This window comes from Kogia breviceps, chromosome 9 (assembly GCF_026419965.1).
Source record: "Kogia breviceps isolate mKogBre1 chromosome 9, mKogBre1 haplotype 1, whole genome shotgun sequence".
Classification (NCBI taxonomy): domain Eukaryota; kingdom Metazoa; phylum Chordata; class Mammalia; order Artiodactyla; family Physeteridae; genus Kogia; species Kogia breviceps.
Window position 1 is genome coordinate 41,591,966 of NC_081318.1, and position 14,774 is coordinate 41,606,739.

Sequence of the window (14,774 nt, forward strand, 5' to 3'; positions counted from 1 at the left end):
TTTGTTCTAGTTCCGTTAAAAATGCCATTGGTAATTTGATAGGGATTACATTGAATCTGTAGATTGCTTTGGGTAGTATAGGCATTTTCACAATGTTGATTCTTCCAATCCAAGAACACGGTATATCTCTCCATGTGTTTGTATCATCTTTAATTTCTTTCATCAGTGTCTTATAGTTTTCTGCATACAGGTCTTTTGTCTCCCTAGGTAGGTTTATTCATAGGTATTTTATTCTTTTTGCTGCAATGGTAAATGGGTGTTTCCTTAATTCCTCTTTCAGATTTTGAATCATTAGTGTATAGGAATGCAAGAGACTTCTGTGCATTAATTTTGTATCCTGCAACTTTACTAAATTCATTGATTAGCTCTAGTAGTTTTCTGGTGGCATCTTTAGGATTCTCTATGTGTAGTATCATGTCATCTGCAAACAGTGACAGTTTTACTTCTTCTTTTCCAATTTGGTTTCCTTTTATTTCTTTTTCTTAGCTGATTGCCATGGCTAGGACTTCTAAAACTATATTGAATAATCGTGGTGAGAGTAGACATCCTTGTCTTGTTCCTGATCTTAGAGGAAATGCTTTCAGTTTTTCACCATTGAGAATGATGTTGGCTGTGGGTTGGTCGTATATGGCCTTTATTATGTTGAGATAGATTCCCTCTGTGCCCACTTTCTGGAGAGTTTATATCATAAATGGGTGTTGAATTTTGTCAAAAGCTTTTTCTGCATCTATTGAGATGATCATATGGTTTTTCTTCTTCAATTTGTTAATATGGTGTATCATATTGATTGATTTGCGTATACTGAAGAATCCTTGCATCCCTGGGATAAATCCCACTTGATCATGGTGTATGATCCTTTTAATGTGTTGTTGGATTCTGTTTGGCAGTATTTTGTTGAGGATTTTTGAATCTATATTCATCAGTGATATTGGTCTGTAATTTTCTTTTTTTTGTAGTATCTTTGTGTGGTTTTGGTATCAGGGTGATGGTGGCCTCATAGAATGAGTTTGGAAGTGTTCCTTCCTCTCTAGTTTTTTGGAAGAGCTTGAGAAGGATGGGTGTTAGCTCTTCTCTAAATGTTTGATAGAATTCATCTGTGAAGCCATCTGATCCTGGACTTTTGTTTGTTGGAAGATTTTTAATCACAGTTTCAATTTCATTACTTGTGATTGGTCTGTTCATATTTTCTACTTCCTGGTTCAGTCTTAGAAGGTTATACCTTTCTAAAACTTTGTCCATTTCTTCTCAGTTGTCCATTTTACTGGCATACAGTTGCTTGTAGTAGTCTTTTAGGATGATTTGTATTTCTGCGGTGTTTGTTGTAACTTCTCCTTTTTCGTTTCTAATTTTATTGATTTGAGTCCTCTCCTTTTTTTTTCTTTCTTTTTTTCTTTTTTTTTGCGGTACATGGGCCTCTCACTGTTGTGGCCTCTCCTGTTGCAGAGCACAGGCTCTGGACGTGCAGGCTCAGCGGCCATGGCTCACAGACCTAGCCGCTCCACAGCATATGGGATCCTCCTGGACCGGGGTACGAACCCACGTCCCCTGCATTGGCAGGCGGACGTTCAACCACTGCGCCACCAGGGAAACCCCTCTCTCCTTCTTTTTCTTGATGAGTCTGGCTAATGGTTTATCAATTAGTCTGGCTTTGGTTTATTTTCTCAAAGAACCACCTTTTAGTTTTATTTATCTTTGCTATTGTTTGTTTCTATTTCATTTATTTCTGCTCTGATCTTTATGATTTTTTTTTTCCTTCTGCTAACTTTGGGTTTTGTTTGTTCTTCCTTCTCTAGTTTCTTTAGGTGTTACGTTAGATTGTTTATTTGAGATTTTTCTTGTTTCTTGTGGTAGGCTTGTATTGCTATAAACTTCCTTCTTAGGACTGCTTTTGCTGCACCCGATAGGTTTTGGATCGTCGTGTTTTCATTTTCATTTGTCTCTATGTATTTTCTTTGATTTCTTCAGTGATCTCTTGGTTATTTAGTAACGCATTGTTTAGCTTCCGTGTTTTTGTGTTTTTTACGTTTTTTTTCCCTGTAATTCTTTTCTAATCTCATAGCATGTGGTCAGAAAAGATGCTTGATATGATTTCAATTTTCTTAAATGTACTGAGGCTTGATTTGTGACCCAAGATGTGATCTATCCTAGAGAATGTTCTGTGCGCACTTGAGAAGAAAGTGTGATCTGCTGGTTTTGGATGGAATGTCCTATAAATGTCAATTAACTCTATCTAGTCTATTGTGTCATTTAAAGCTTCTGTTTCTTTATTTTCATTTTGGATGCTCTGTCCATTGTTGTAAATGAGGTGTTAAAGTCCCCCACTATTATTGTGTTACTGTCAATTTCCTCTTTTATAGCTGTTAGTAGTTGCTTTATGTATTGAGGTGCTCCTGTGTTGGGTGCATATATATTTATAATTGTTATATCTTCTTTCTGGATTGGTCCCTTGATCATTATGTAGTGTTTTTCCTTGTCCCTTGTAACATTTTTTATTTTAAAGTCTATTTTATCTCTCTCTCTCTCTCCTACAGTGTGAATATTAGTGTGCTTGATATTGTCCTACAGGGCTCTTAAACTGTCCTAATTTCATTTCTTTCTAATGTTAATCCCTTCTAGTGTATTTTTTATTTCAGTTATCATATTCTACATATGTTTGGTTGTTATTTATATTTTCTAACTCTTTATTAAAATCTTCTAACTTCATGCTCTGTGTGTCCATTCTTTTCCCAAGTTCTTTCATCACCTTTACAGTCATTACTCTGCACTTTTCAGGTAGATTGCCTCTCTCCACTTCACTTAGTTCTTCTGCGGTTTTATCTTGTTTCCTCATCTGGAACATGTTTCTTTGTGGCCTCATTTTATCTAAGTTGCTATTTCTATTTTTATGCATGTGGTAGGTTAGTTATGTTTCTGTACCTTGAAGAAGTAGTCTCCCGTAGGAAATGTCTTATGCATCCCACTGTGCACTCCCCTCTCATCACCCATGCTATATGCTCTATAGTTTCCCCCTAAGAGGGGGCTGCATTGGTCCTTCTGTTTTGCTGAGCTGTGTGGGTGGTCCGGTAGGCTTGGTTGGCCCCTAGCCCAGTTGGTTGCAAGGCACCTGCCTTGTGCAGATGCTGCTGGCTGCTGGTTAGTGGGACCTGGTCACAAGGTAGCAGATTACAAAACCCCAGGGTCCCCAGGCCTAGTGGTGGCTCACTGGTGGACAGAATCAGGGTCCTAAGACTCCAGGCCTGTTGCCCTACCACTGGTGGGTGAAGCCAGGTTCTGGGGTTAGTGTCGGACTAGTGGAAGGCAGAGCTGGGTCCCAGAGTCTGACAACAGGGCCTAAGAATTTCAGAGCTGTTGTCAGATTGCTGAGCAGGAGGTGGAGGGATCCTGACACAGTTGGGTATGGGGTCCGTGGTGTCCCAAAGCTTGTGGTGGCCTGCTAGTAGACAGAGCTAGGGCTTGGGTGAATCCTGGGGCTGGTGTCTGCCTGCTGGTGGGCAGCATCAGGATACAGAAGATCCTGGGGCTCTGTCAGGCCCACTGGTGGATAAAGCTGGGTTATGGGGATAGTGCAGGCCCATTGGCTAGCTGAGCCATGTCCTGGGGCCTCGGGCTTCAGGACCCACCTTCTCAGAACTGGTTTTGGACCATTGGTGGGTTGGCTGGTTCCTGACAGGGCTGGCTATGGGACCTGGGGTGTCCCAAAGGTTGTGTTGGCCCACTGGTAAGTGCAGCCTGATCCTGGGGTAATGTCTAAGGAACCCAAGTTGTCTCAGAGCTTTTATTGTCCCCCTGGTGGTTGGCGCTGAGGACCAGCAAGTCCTAGGACTGGTACCAACTGCTGGTGGCTGGGCCAGGTCCTGGCATAGCATGCTGTGGTTGTTCTGGAGCTGGTGTCTGTCTGCTGGTAGGTGGGCTTATATTTCCACTCAGCTAATTGCTTGATCTGAGGTGATCCAGTACTTGTGCCTATAGGCTGGTGAGTGGGGGCAGGGCTGGGTCTGGGTCCCACGCCTAATAAGCTAGAGGGAGTATTCCAAAATGTTGCTTTGCAGCGCCAGTTTCAGTGTGGTAGAATTAACTCCCAAAAATGGTTGCCACCAGTGCCTGTGTCCCCAGGTGAGCTCCATTTGCCTCCTGCCTCTCTGGGAGACTCTTCAAGATCACCAGTAGGTCTGACCCAGGCTCTGTTCAAATTACTGCTGCTTCCCTGTGTCCCAGAGAACGTGAAATTTTGTGTGCACCCTTTAAGAGTGAGGTCTTTCTTTTCCACAGCCCTCTGGGTCTCCCGAAAGTAAGTTCCTCTGACCTTCAAAACCAAACATTCTGGGCTTCCCTGGTGGCGCAGTGGTTGAGAATCCGCCTGCTGATGCAGGGGACACGGGTTCGTGCCCCAGTCCGGGCAGATCCCACATGCCGCAGAGCGGCTGGGCCCGTGAGCCATGGTTGCCGAGCCTGCACGTCCAGAGCCTGTGCTCCGCAATGAGAGAGGCCACAACAGTGAGAGGCCCGCGTACCGCAAAAAAAAAAAAAAAAAAAAACATTCTAAGGTCTCATCTTCCCAGCCCAGGACCCCTGGGCTGGGGAGCTTGATGTGGATCTCCTACCTTTTGCTCCTTCTGGAGAACCTCTATACTTAAAATTATCTTCTCATTTGTAGGTCTCTCACCTCAGGATATGGGTCTTGACTGTACTGCAGTTTCTCCCCACCTACCCATCTAGTTGTGGTTCCTTCTTTATATCTTTAGTTATAGAAATCTTTTCTGGTAGGTTCCAGTCTTTCTCATTCGTAGTTGGCTTTGTAAATAGTTGTAATTTTGGTATGCCCGTGAGAGGAGGTGAGTTCAGGGTCCTCTTAGTCCACTATCTTGGGAACTCTTCAACAATCATTTCTTATTATATGACTCTCCATTTGGTAGAATTCTAGTCCACTTAATTCTAGAGCAAAATTTTTAAAAATTTACACAAGTTATGTCATGATGGGAGAAAGGTTTTCTTTGTAAGCAGAATACCATTTTTTAACTAAGCACAGATCTCATGAGCTATTCCTAATTTTCATGTCTATTTCATATTTTTTCATATGCTTTAAAATCCAGTTCTAATTCTTATTTTTGTAGGGAGGAATAGTATCAAAATCACCTACAGTTAACTTTAATGGGGTAAAGGGTATTATTTCTTATAAAAACCCCAGGAATTTCTGAAATCCCATGTCTCCACATTGGCCCCTTTTGAAAGTTAACTACTCTACACCTATCCTCTCCCAGCCCTCCCCACCCAGATGTGTTAAGTTTATGATTAAATGGTAGAGGTGAAGATGGGATAATTTTAAGAGTCATGTATTTTTTTAACATCTTTATTGGAATATGATTGCTTTACAATGTTGTGTTAGTTTCTGCTCTAGTGTTTCTTTAGGGAAAAATGCTATTTTAATTATGGGGAGTGGGGAGCCAGGGAGAAGGAATTCTTAAAGGGAAGCTACTAGGCTGTAGTTATCGTGGTACTTCTCAAGACCTTACATTTTGTTATGATTATAGTTAAATTTCTAATTTGCCCTATTTATTTTTTAAGTACAGGACTGACTCCTACAGTAAAGTGAATGGGCTAGTATTTAGTTACTTAATAATTTTTTTAAACATCAGAAGGTAAACACTGTTCTGGTTCCTCCAGGGTGTTTCAGTAAAGACCAGGTATATTTGGATGGTATCCTGCAAATCCTCCGATATAGAGAGACCATTGACTTTCATCTTCTGACGGCCCTGGGGAAGGTGAGTGAAACCACTGGCACAGAGTCCGCAAACATACCAGGTCAACACTTCCTCCAGCTCATTTCATGACTAAATAAGACTCAAGTTGACACTGTTTTTGTTGTTGGAGTAGTTTTCCTTTATATGATAACAGGAGGGAAGAAATGAAGTTCTGTCACAGAACCAAATTACAATATTTCTTTGTGGACAATAAGAGATAAAGAAGGGATAGGAAGTTTGGGAATATATTATTAGTTTTTATATGCATATTTTCCTAAAGTATTTTAAAGTAAGCTGCAGGTATAACCCTACTCCCCTTCATACTTCAGTATGTATCTCCCAAGAATAAGGATATTCTGACATGACCATATGTTTTCTAAAGAAATTTATCATTGATTCCATATAATATCTTAAAAAGGTCTATTTTATATTCCCCAGATCATCTCCAGAATGTCCTTTGTAGCTCTTTTTCATGACTCAGGATCCAGTCAAGATTTATGCCTTGCATTCACTTATCATCTTTAATCTCTTAATTTATAACAGTCCCCCTCACCCTCGTCTTTTTTTATGACATTAAGAATCCTAGAAAATTTCCTTGGGAATTCCTAGAATCTGGACCAACAGATTGTTTCCTTGTAATTAGCTTTAGGTTAAACATTTTTGCCAAGAATACTAAAGTGAGTCATGCATTTTTCAGTGCATCACATTAGAGAGAGATTTTGTCCCATTATTGGTGATACTGTGTATAATCACCTGGGTTAGTTACTGCCAGATCTCTCCACTATAAAGGTACCTTTCCTCCATTAATAAGTAATTTGTGGGATGATACCTTCAAATGTACCATTGTCTAACAGCCTTTCCAGAAATGATTTTAACATCAATTGATGATTTTTGCCCAAATCAGTTACTACACAGGTGGTAGCAAAGTAGAGATCTTTGAATTCTGTTACATTTCCCTCCACTGTTTTATTCAGCTCTTCCAATGGCTGCTCCTGTGTTTTTAAAAACATGTCTACATGTTTTCAAGAAAAGTAAAATATTCTGAGCTCACCTTACACTTTTCCTACCCAAATCTGAGATTAGATGCTTCTCCAAGTCTTGATTCTTTTTAGTGGGAAATGGTATTTAGAAAACAAGACTTGAGCACGAGGTGTGCACATCACTACTCAAGTGCTGATGCTTCTAGACCTTTTCAATGAGCGTATCATATATTTGTTTTAAATCATAAAGGCATTCTAATTCAAATCAGACATCACAGGATCTTTTTACATCTCCCTTCCCATTCCATATGTGTATCTCTTTTCTTAAAATGAGAACCTTATTTCCCAACATCAGTATATTTACTCATTCTCTCCTTATAATAAACTCAGAGTGGTTTAAGATAAATTACAAAACCATGCCAATATCAACACCAAACCTATTTCCTATAACCTGTTACACTTAGTGATATAAATACTCAATTTTAACTGAAATATAAATAAAACTTAATATGAACATGATTTATTTAAAGCCTTCCTACTGAACCAGGAAGAGTGTTGATCAGAAGATAATAGTACTTAAAGCCAGCTATGTTTTGGAATTTAAAAGTTGAAAGATAATTTATAGAACTTAAAGTTTCACCCCTAAGCTTAATATAATATTTATGAAAGACTTGCTTCTTCCTCAAGTGAATGAAAGAGATGTGAAATTTTTAAAAATACTTAAATTCTCTTGCTTTTATTTTGATATTTTTATTTTATTTCTCAAATTAAATAGAAAAAGTAATTTAATGTATAATTGTGATTTTCCTAACTTAATAATACAGTATTTACATTCTAATTATTTTCTTATTTATTATTTATTTTGGCTGCACTGGGTCTTAGTTGCAGCACACAGGAGCTTCATTGTGGCATGTGGGCTTCTTAGTTTCAGCATGCATGTAGGATCTAGTTCCCCAACCAGGGATCGAACCTGGGCCTCCTGCATTGTGAGCATGGAGGCTTACCCACTGGACCATCAGAGAAGTCCCAATTCTTATATTTAGATTTAGGCAGGAGATTTGTTTAGGTTCAGTCTTTCACACACATATATTAAGTTTAGTTGTTTAATTTCTAGACAAACTATAGATCCAAGATAGATTGTTAAATCAAATACTGACTTTTGATTTTTAAAAATATGGTCAAGGTTTGAAGGGGCAGATAAATACATTCTTATTTAACACAGTAAATTTTGTTATTTTCCAGGTATTAGAGAGTAATTTCAAAAACAGTCTACATAAAGTTTCACTTAAGACCAAAGGAAGAAATTGCTCTTCAAAATGTAACTGGTAGTCACATTTAAAAAGTAACCCATCTTCCTTTTTTTAGGTCTCTTATGAAGATGTGGATCGCTTAAAAGGATTGGCAGTTACTGAAAACATGAGGGTCCCTCACTTCCTGCAGGACCATGTCCGATATATGGAACACTTAGAGAAGATCATGGAAGTGAATGAACTGACTGACAGGGAACTGAAAGATCTTATATATTAAGTAGCATTCTTGCAAACATAGCTAAGCTATACCTCCATGTATATTACCAATTAGGTGCAGTTAGCACCAGCAGATTTATAAAAGAAGAATGACTGTTTACATGAGTTTTCTGAAGAATGGTCTGCAGTATTCAGCTGAATATTTAGGTTAAAACAGACTTTAAACTGTTTCCCTAAAATGTTTCTATAGGCTACAGGGGAAAGTTACTCCTCTTTTCTTTTCATCTGAATCTCAACAGAGTCAGATGAAAATACTGCTGATGGGTGTTTTTGAGGAATCTTGGTCAAACTGAGTGATAAACTTCTGCCTGAGCACCAAGACCAGCTCTTACTAGAGATGGAATTCCTGTGTTGTTCAAACTCCAAGGTAATATTTAATAAATAATGGTAATTATTCTCCTTTGAAAAATTAGTCTGTGTTATGCTCCCAAAAGCTAGAAAATAAGAAATTTAAGATTTCTTATTTACTTATATGTTAAGTAATGTTAAAGGGAGGGGAAAAGCAATTTGAAAAGTTTTCATAGTTCTTTATTTTACACGTTATTGTTTCACCTTATCAGCTTATAGGAACTAAAGTAGAAGATTACCGTATTCTGTCCAGTTATTCCTTAACTAAACTCGGTTTTCATCTGCTGAAACATACTGGACACCTTCAAAATTTTAACCAAGTTTTAGGGTCTTTCCTTCCCAAGTCTCAGAGGCTTTTCTACATAAATCAAAATAGTTGGGGGAGAAGCTACTTACCTTTTTTATTAAATGGAGCAATGAGCAGGGGATAAATCATATAGGAGCTGGATGTTGACTGGGTAGCATCTACAGTAAGCTTGACTGTATACTCTAAGAAACAGAATTTCTGGGCATTGCCATTTGATAAACTGGCTTTGTGATATTGGCTCAGTATTTTATCAAAATCTTTGACTTCATCAAGCCAATAATGACATACTTTGAATTTCAAGAATGTGAGTTCTGTTTTACTACATTTCTCCTGCTAAAAGCTTATATCTAGCTTTGTAATTTATCAATTTCAGTATATACTTGGATAGGTACAATAGGTATACTTGGGATCGAGTAGTTTTTCAAACTTATTTTAATCAGAAAGAATACTGCTGTAAACACCCCATTCAAAATTGCTACTGTAATTTCTACCCAAAGTCTTTCTGAGAATTTATCTTTACCTCAATTCAGACTTAAATATGGTGCTAACACTGGTAGATGTATACTGCAAAGCCTGGTTCACATTCACATTTTAGAAACTCTTTTGCAGACAAGGTTATGGGATTTTTCTCTTTCACATATCTGGAAGGGCTTGCCTCAAAGAATGATATACTTCAACAAACCTCCAGCAAACATGATATACGCTAACTGGCACCTGGTAGTTCTTACAAAGCCATGCATTTCACCTTTGGCAGTAGCAGGCAAAGCCCTTTAGAGTACTGAAGGTGCCCATACCTGTGTCATGCTGGCTGGAGTGTGACCTGCACTGAGGGCACAATGCGCCAACACTAACCAGACACCAGAAGACCGCTCTTGTCCTCTCAAGCATTATTTCCTTGTAGCAGAGTCATCCCGTTTCAGCTTTGTGTAGTGTTTTCTGATTTCATCTTCAGACTTATCAAAGGTAGTTGTGAAAATAGTGTCTTATTAGCTGGAATTGAAGTACAGACAGAAATGGCAATATTTATGTCCTGTGACTTAAGGTGAAATGATTATAAATTCAGCATTTGTAGGCAATAACACTGCTAATCTTATGTTATGGTTTAAATATAAAGGAAAATCACAGCAGCCTTAATTTCCTAATGGTAGGATTGTTTGTAGTGGTTATAGTCCCTGAATTTTAAAATGGATAGATATTATATGATCTGAAAAAGGAAAAGCCTTCTTGCCTTACTGCTTTGGTATAAAGACAAAAAACATGAGCACTATCTAGATTAAAAAAAGACCTTAAATCACATTAAGATATTTCAAAAGTTAGCAATGAACCAAAAGTAGTTTAAGATGAGCAGAAATACTTAAATAAAGAGCTCTAATCTTTAAAAGTTGAGATTGAAGATTTAGTGTTTATTCTCTTTCTTGAAATAGCATTAAGGTCAGTTTTGTTCTCTAAAATGAAAGTTTTTATAAATAGAAAATTATAGCAGCAGTACTTAGGAGAATAGTTGAAGATCATATTCATTTTAATAAGAAGAGTCATTTGCTATAGGCTATTGATCATTAGGATTTTATCAATTTTTTCCACTGAAATTCTAACATATAGTTGTATCAAATACAAATTCTAATAAACTGTTAGGTTTTCACACCAGACAGTTTCAAAGTAAAATAGTCTGCAAACATAAATCCATAGTCTTCATTTCTTTATATTTTCAATCTTTGAGCATTTTGTGTCTAGCTATAATAGAAATAAATAGCACTGAGGTTCTCAAATGAACTATTTGGATATATATGCATGCAAACTTCTGTTCTTTTAAAACCTAATTATATTTTTATTGTGGTATTTCTGGGTTTTTTATTGTAATTATTGGAAATACCATCAATCATGTTTGTCTTCTAGTATTCTTATTTATAGAGAAATATTATATTTGCCACACTCTACCTTTCCACTAATTAGTTCAGCATATACTCCCATGGGGCATAGGGAAAAGGAGAGAGGGAAAATTCTGTCTTAATTTACTACTCTGTTTGTTTATTGAATAAACTTTTATGCAGAACCAATTGAGGTGCAGAATCTATGCTGAGTGTCAGAGGTCCTCTGATGAAGACAAGAAATGTTCCACAATCCAGTGAGGAAGAGTAGCACAGACCCAGGTTACAGCACTGCCAGTACCATACCCAAAGTGTTACCAAAAGAATGTAAACGGGCCTGTTCATGTGTTTGAAGCACAGAGACAAAGATCACTTGCAAAGTAGTGAGTATTTACACTATTTTATTACCACTCTTTGCAAGACTTGTTTGGATCCTGAGCAACTTTAGCCTAGGGGAAGGAGTAGACCAAGAATACAGTTGCTTGGGTCATCACAGGCCCTGAGGAGATCCCTTGAGCCCTTCAGCAGATGCCCAAGGGAGTCAGCACTTTAAGTGTCTTGGTCTTTGAATTCAAACCTTTATGGCACTTGTGAAAGCCTTGTCAGCTGGCTATGATTTCATTCATTTTTGTTCACTCTGATTCCGGTGGCTAAGGGAATTAATATCTTGAAACTGCCAGGATGAGAAATACCAGTGTTTGTTAGCTAGCTTTAAGATATGTGGAATTTCAAGTATGCAGAGGGAAAAGCATATGAAGAGGAAGCAAGAGGGCAGCCATCTGCAAGCCAAGGAGAGAGGCCCAGAACAGATCCTTCCCTTAGGGTTCTCAGGAAGAATCAAGCTTTCCAACACCTTGATCTTGAACTTCTAGCCTTCAGAACTGAAAAGAATTGTACCTAAAGAAAGAGGACAAAGCAAAGAGCAGAAATCTGACCACTAAGAGGAGGTTACTAAGCATTCATTTCTTCCCGACTATCCAGTTATCCTAACAAAAGACGACCAGCTTCAGAAGTGGTATCAGCATGGCTGAAAAAGCTTTCCCTCATTTGTGTCCTCCACCCCCAGCAATTTGGTATCCATATACAGACAGAAATGACCTGGTGGGAGCTTAAGGATCCAACACCAAGCAACTTGGTAGGAATCACCAAGCAACTTGGTAGGAATCTTTCCTGCCCATGCATTGGCTTATAGGCATACAGACCTAGGTCCCGGCTTGAACCCTGCAGTGGCCTGCAAACCAGCTCCAGGCCCGCTCGGCTGCAGTGTGGAAATCCCTAGAAAGTACTATCTTAGACAATCACCCACAGACAAGAGCACCTTTGTGAAAGTCTGGGTTTCCAGTGGAGAATTTTCAGCACATTTTTGGAGCAATGAATGAGTATAGATGCTTTGAAGAGGAACAGTTTGATTTTACGCTCATTATCCTTCCCTCAAGGTGGCACAGTTCAGGGCCAAGAGAGACCTTCTCAGCCCATGATTTCTCCTGGAGGGGAGAATGCAAGTGACTGAGTACCCAGCTTCTCCAACTATGTGGGAAGCTGCCGGAGAGGCCCATTTCTCTCTTGCCTCATCCAGACTACTGAATCTTGAGCCGCATGATGAGGGGGTGGGAAGGTGCTAGGAGAACAGCGGACAGGACTCTTGGAGGGCATTAAAGAGTCGCAGAGCCTACTAACTCACAGTCCCATCAAGAAGCTAGCCCACATGGCACTGGGGACACCTTAGCTGTGGGTCTCCCTGACCAGTCCATGGGAACCAGTAGTGCTCCATGTGCCTCACCCCCTGCCCCCCCACCCTGTGGCTTCCTGTCACACTCCTGATAGCATCAAGAGCAAGTTTTGGCAGATGGCTAGTGAACATGCAAAACAAAGCCAAACTGAATCTGCAGGCCCAAGGGAGACCACAAATGTGAGCTTTAGACCCACACTTGGGAAAGCAGAAGGGAGATTGTCAGCACCTAACCTTCTGCATTGCAGACTCAAGAGAAGACATACAAGCTTAAGGATTTTGCCATAAGAGGCCAAGAAGTGTGGAGCAGGCTTACCCACAGCTGATCTGAGGAAGCCTCAGAATCTCTAGCAGGGATGACTGAAGTTACTTCTCTCCTGAAGCAGTTAGTAAAGACTAGAGGAAGCAACTGCTATTTCAGATACAAAGACAACAAAGCAAAACTTAAGAAAACATGACACTGCCAAAGGATTATGATTATCTTCCAGTAATTGATCCCAAAGACATGGAGATCTGTGATTTACCTGATAAAGAATGAAAAATAACTGTTTAAGGTCAGTGAGCTACAAGAATAGACAATTTGATGAAATCAAGAAAATACTTGAATAAAATGAGCAGTTTAACAAAGAAAAATCATAAAGGACCAAACAAATTCTGAAGTAGAAAAATACAGTGAATGAAATGAAAAATACAGTAGCATCAATATCAGAATGTGTCAGTCAGAAGAAAGAGTCTGTGAGGTAGAAGATGGGAACTTTGAGATTATTCAGTCAGAGGAAAACAAAAAAGAATGAAAAAGAATAATGAAAGCCTATGTGATCTATGGGATACAGTCAAAAGAAACAACTTGCAAATTATTAGAGTCTCAGAGGGAGGAGGAGGCAGACAGCTTATTAAAGAAATAATGGCTGAGAACTTCCCAAATCTGAGGGAAAATTTGGATATCCAAGTTCATAAGGTCACCAAACTCAGAGGTCCTCTTCAAGACATGCTATAATAAAACTATAAAAGACAAAGAGAATCTTAAAGGCAGCAAGAGAAAAGAAGCTTTTAACTTAAAAGGGACCCTCCATACTGTTATTAGCAGATTTCTCAGTGAAAAACCTTACAGGCCAGGAGACAGTGGGGTGATATATTCAAAGTGCTGAGAGAAAACTGCCAACCAAGAATACTCTGGCAAAGTTTTCCATCAGAAATGGAGAGGGCTTCCCTGGTGGCACAGTGGTTGAGAGTCCACCTGCCAATGCAGGGGACATGGGTTCATGCCCCAGTTCGGGAAGATCCCACGTGCCGCGGAGTGGCTGGGCCCGTGAGGCATGGCCACTGAGCCTGTGAGTCGAGCCTGTGCTCCACAACGGGAGAGGCCCATGTACCGCAAAAAAAAAAAAAAAAAAAAGAAAGAAATGAAGGAGAGGGCTTCTCTGGTGGCTCAGTGGTTGAGAGTCCACCTGCTGATGTAGGGGACATGGGTTCGTGCCCCAGTCCATGAAGATCCCACATGCTGTGGAGCGGCTGGGCCCGTGAGCCATGGTCGCTGAGCCTGTGCTCCACAATGGGAGAGGCCCACGTACCGCAAAAAAAAAAAAAAAAAAAAGGAAGGAGAGATAAAGACTTGCCCACACAGACTAAAGCTGAGAGAGTTCATTACCACTAGATCTGCCTTCCAAGAAGTGCTTCCAAGCACAATCTCAAAAGGATGTTTTTGATAAGTTGATTTTAGAGCTCTATTAGAAGATACATGAAAATGTTAAAAGCATATATATCCTCAACCCAACAATTCCACAATAAGTACACACACACACACACACTATCACACACTTATTCATCATATATACATTGCACACATATGCAAAAATATATGTACACATATTTTTGTGCAAAGATATGTATCTTTGTGCAAAGATATGTATCTTTGCACTGCAACACTGTGGTAAAAATAGAGTGGAAGCAACCTTACAATTCATTAGCAAGGAGCTAGTTAGATGACATATTTATATGTTAAAATTATATAGCCTATTTAAAAATAAAGTAGGCCTGTACATATTGATTTAAATTCTACATCATTATAGAACAATCTCCAAAATCTATTGTTAAATAAAAAGCATGTTTCAGAATGGTGTTTGAAGTCAGTTTCTATTTGATTTTTTAAAAAGGGATGGGGGGATGGTATGTGTATGTACATGTACACTTGTATAGTCACAGAACATCTCTGGTGGGCTACATGAGACACAGGTAAGAGTGGTGACATTGAAGGACTAGGAGTCAGGAGTAAGAAAGACTT

General features: G+C 39.2%; 2 protein-coding genes across 9 annotated transcripts in view; one reads left to right on the top strand and one right to left on the bottom strand.

Moving 5' to 3' along the window:
- MATCAP2 (microtubule associated tyrosine carboxypeptidase 2) overlaps window positions 1-10,951 on the top strand; it is an 86,994-nt gene extending 76,043 nt beyond the window's left edge. For all 8 annotated transcript variants that reach the window (XM_059073669.2, XM_059073665.2, XM_059073667.2 and 5 more), the window contains 2 exons: window positions 5,662-5,759; window positions 8,084-10,951. In XM_059073669.2, the coding sequence (XP_058929652.1) occupies window positions 5,662-5,745 (84 nt within the window). In that variant the 3' untranslated portion in view covers window positions 5,746-5,759; window positions 8,084-10,951. The remainder of the gene's footprint in view (window positions 1-5,661; window positions 5,760-8,083) is intronic.
- EEPD1 (endonuclease/exonuclease/phosphatase family domain containing 1) overlaps window positions 5,865-14,774 on the bottom strand; it is a 146,252-nt gene continuing 137,342 nt past the window's right edge. Inside the window, exon 8 of the mRNA XM_067042342.1 lies at window positions 5,865-9,889. Within this exon, the coding sequence (XP_066898443.1) occupies window positions 9,816-9,889 (74 nt within the window). The 3' untranslated portion in view covers window positions 5,865-9,815. The remainder of the gene's footprint in view (window positions 9,890-14,774) is intronic.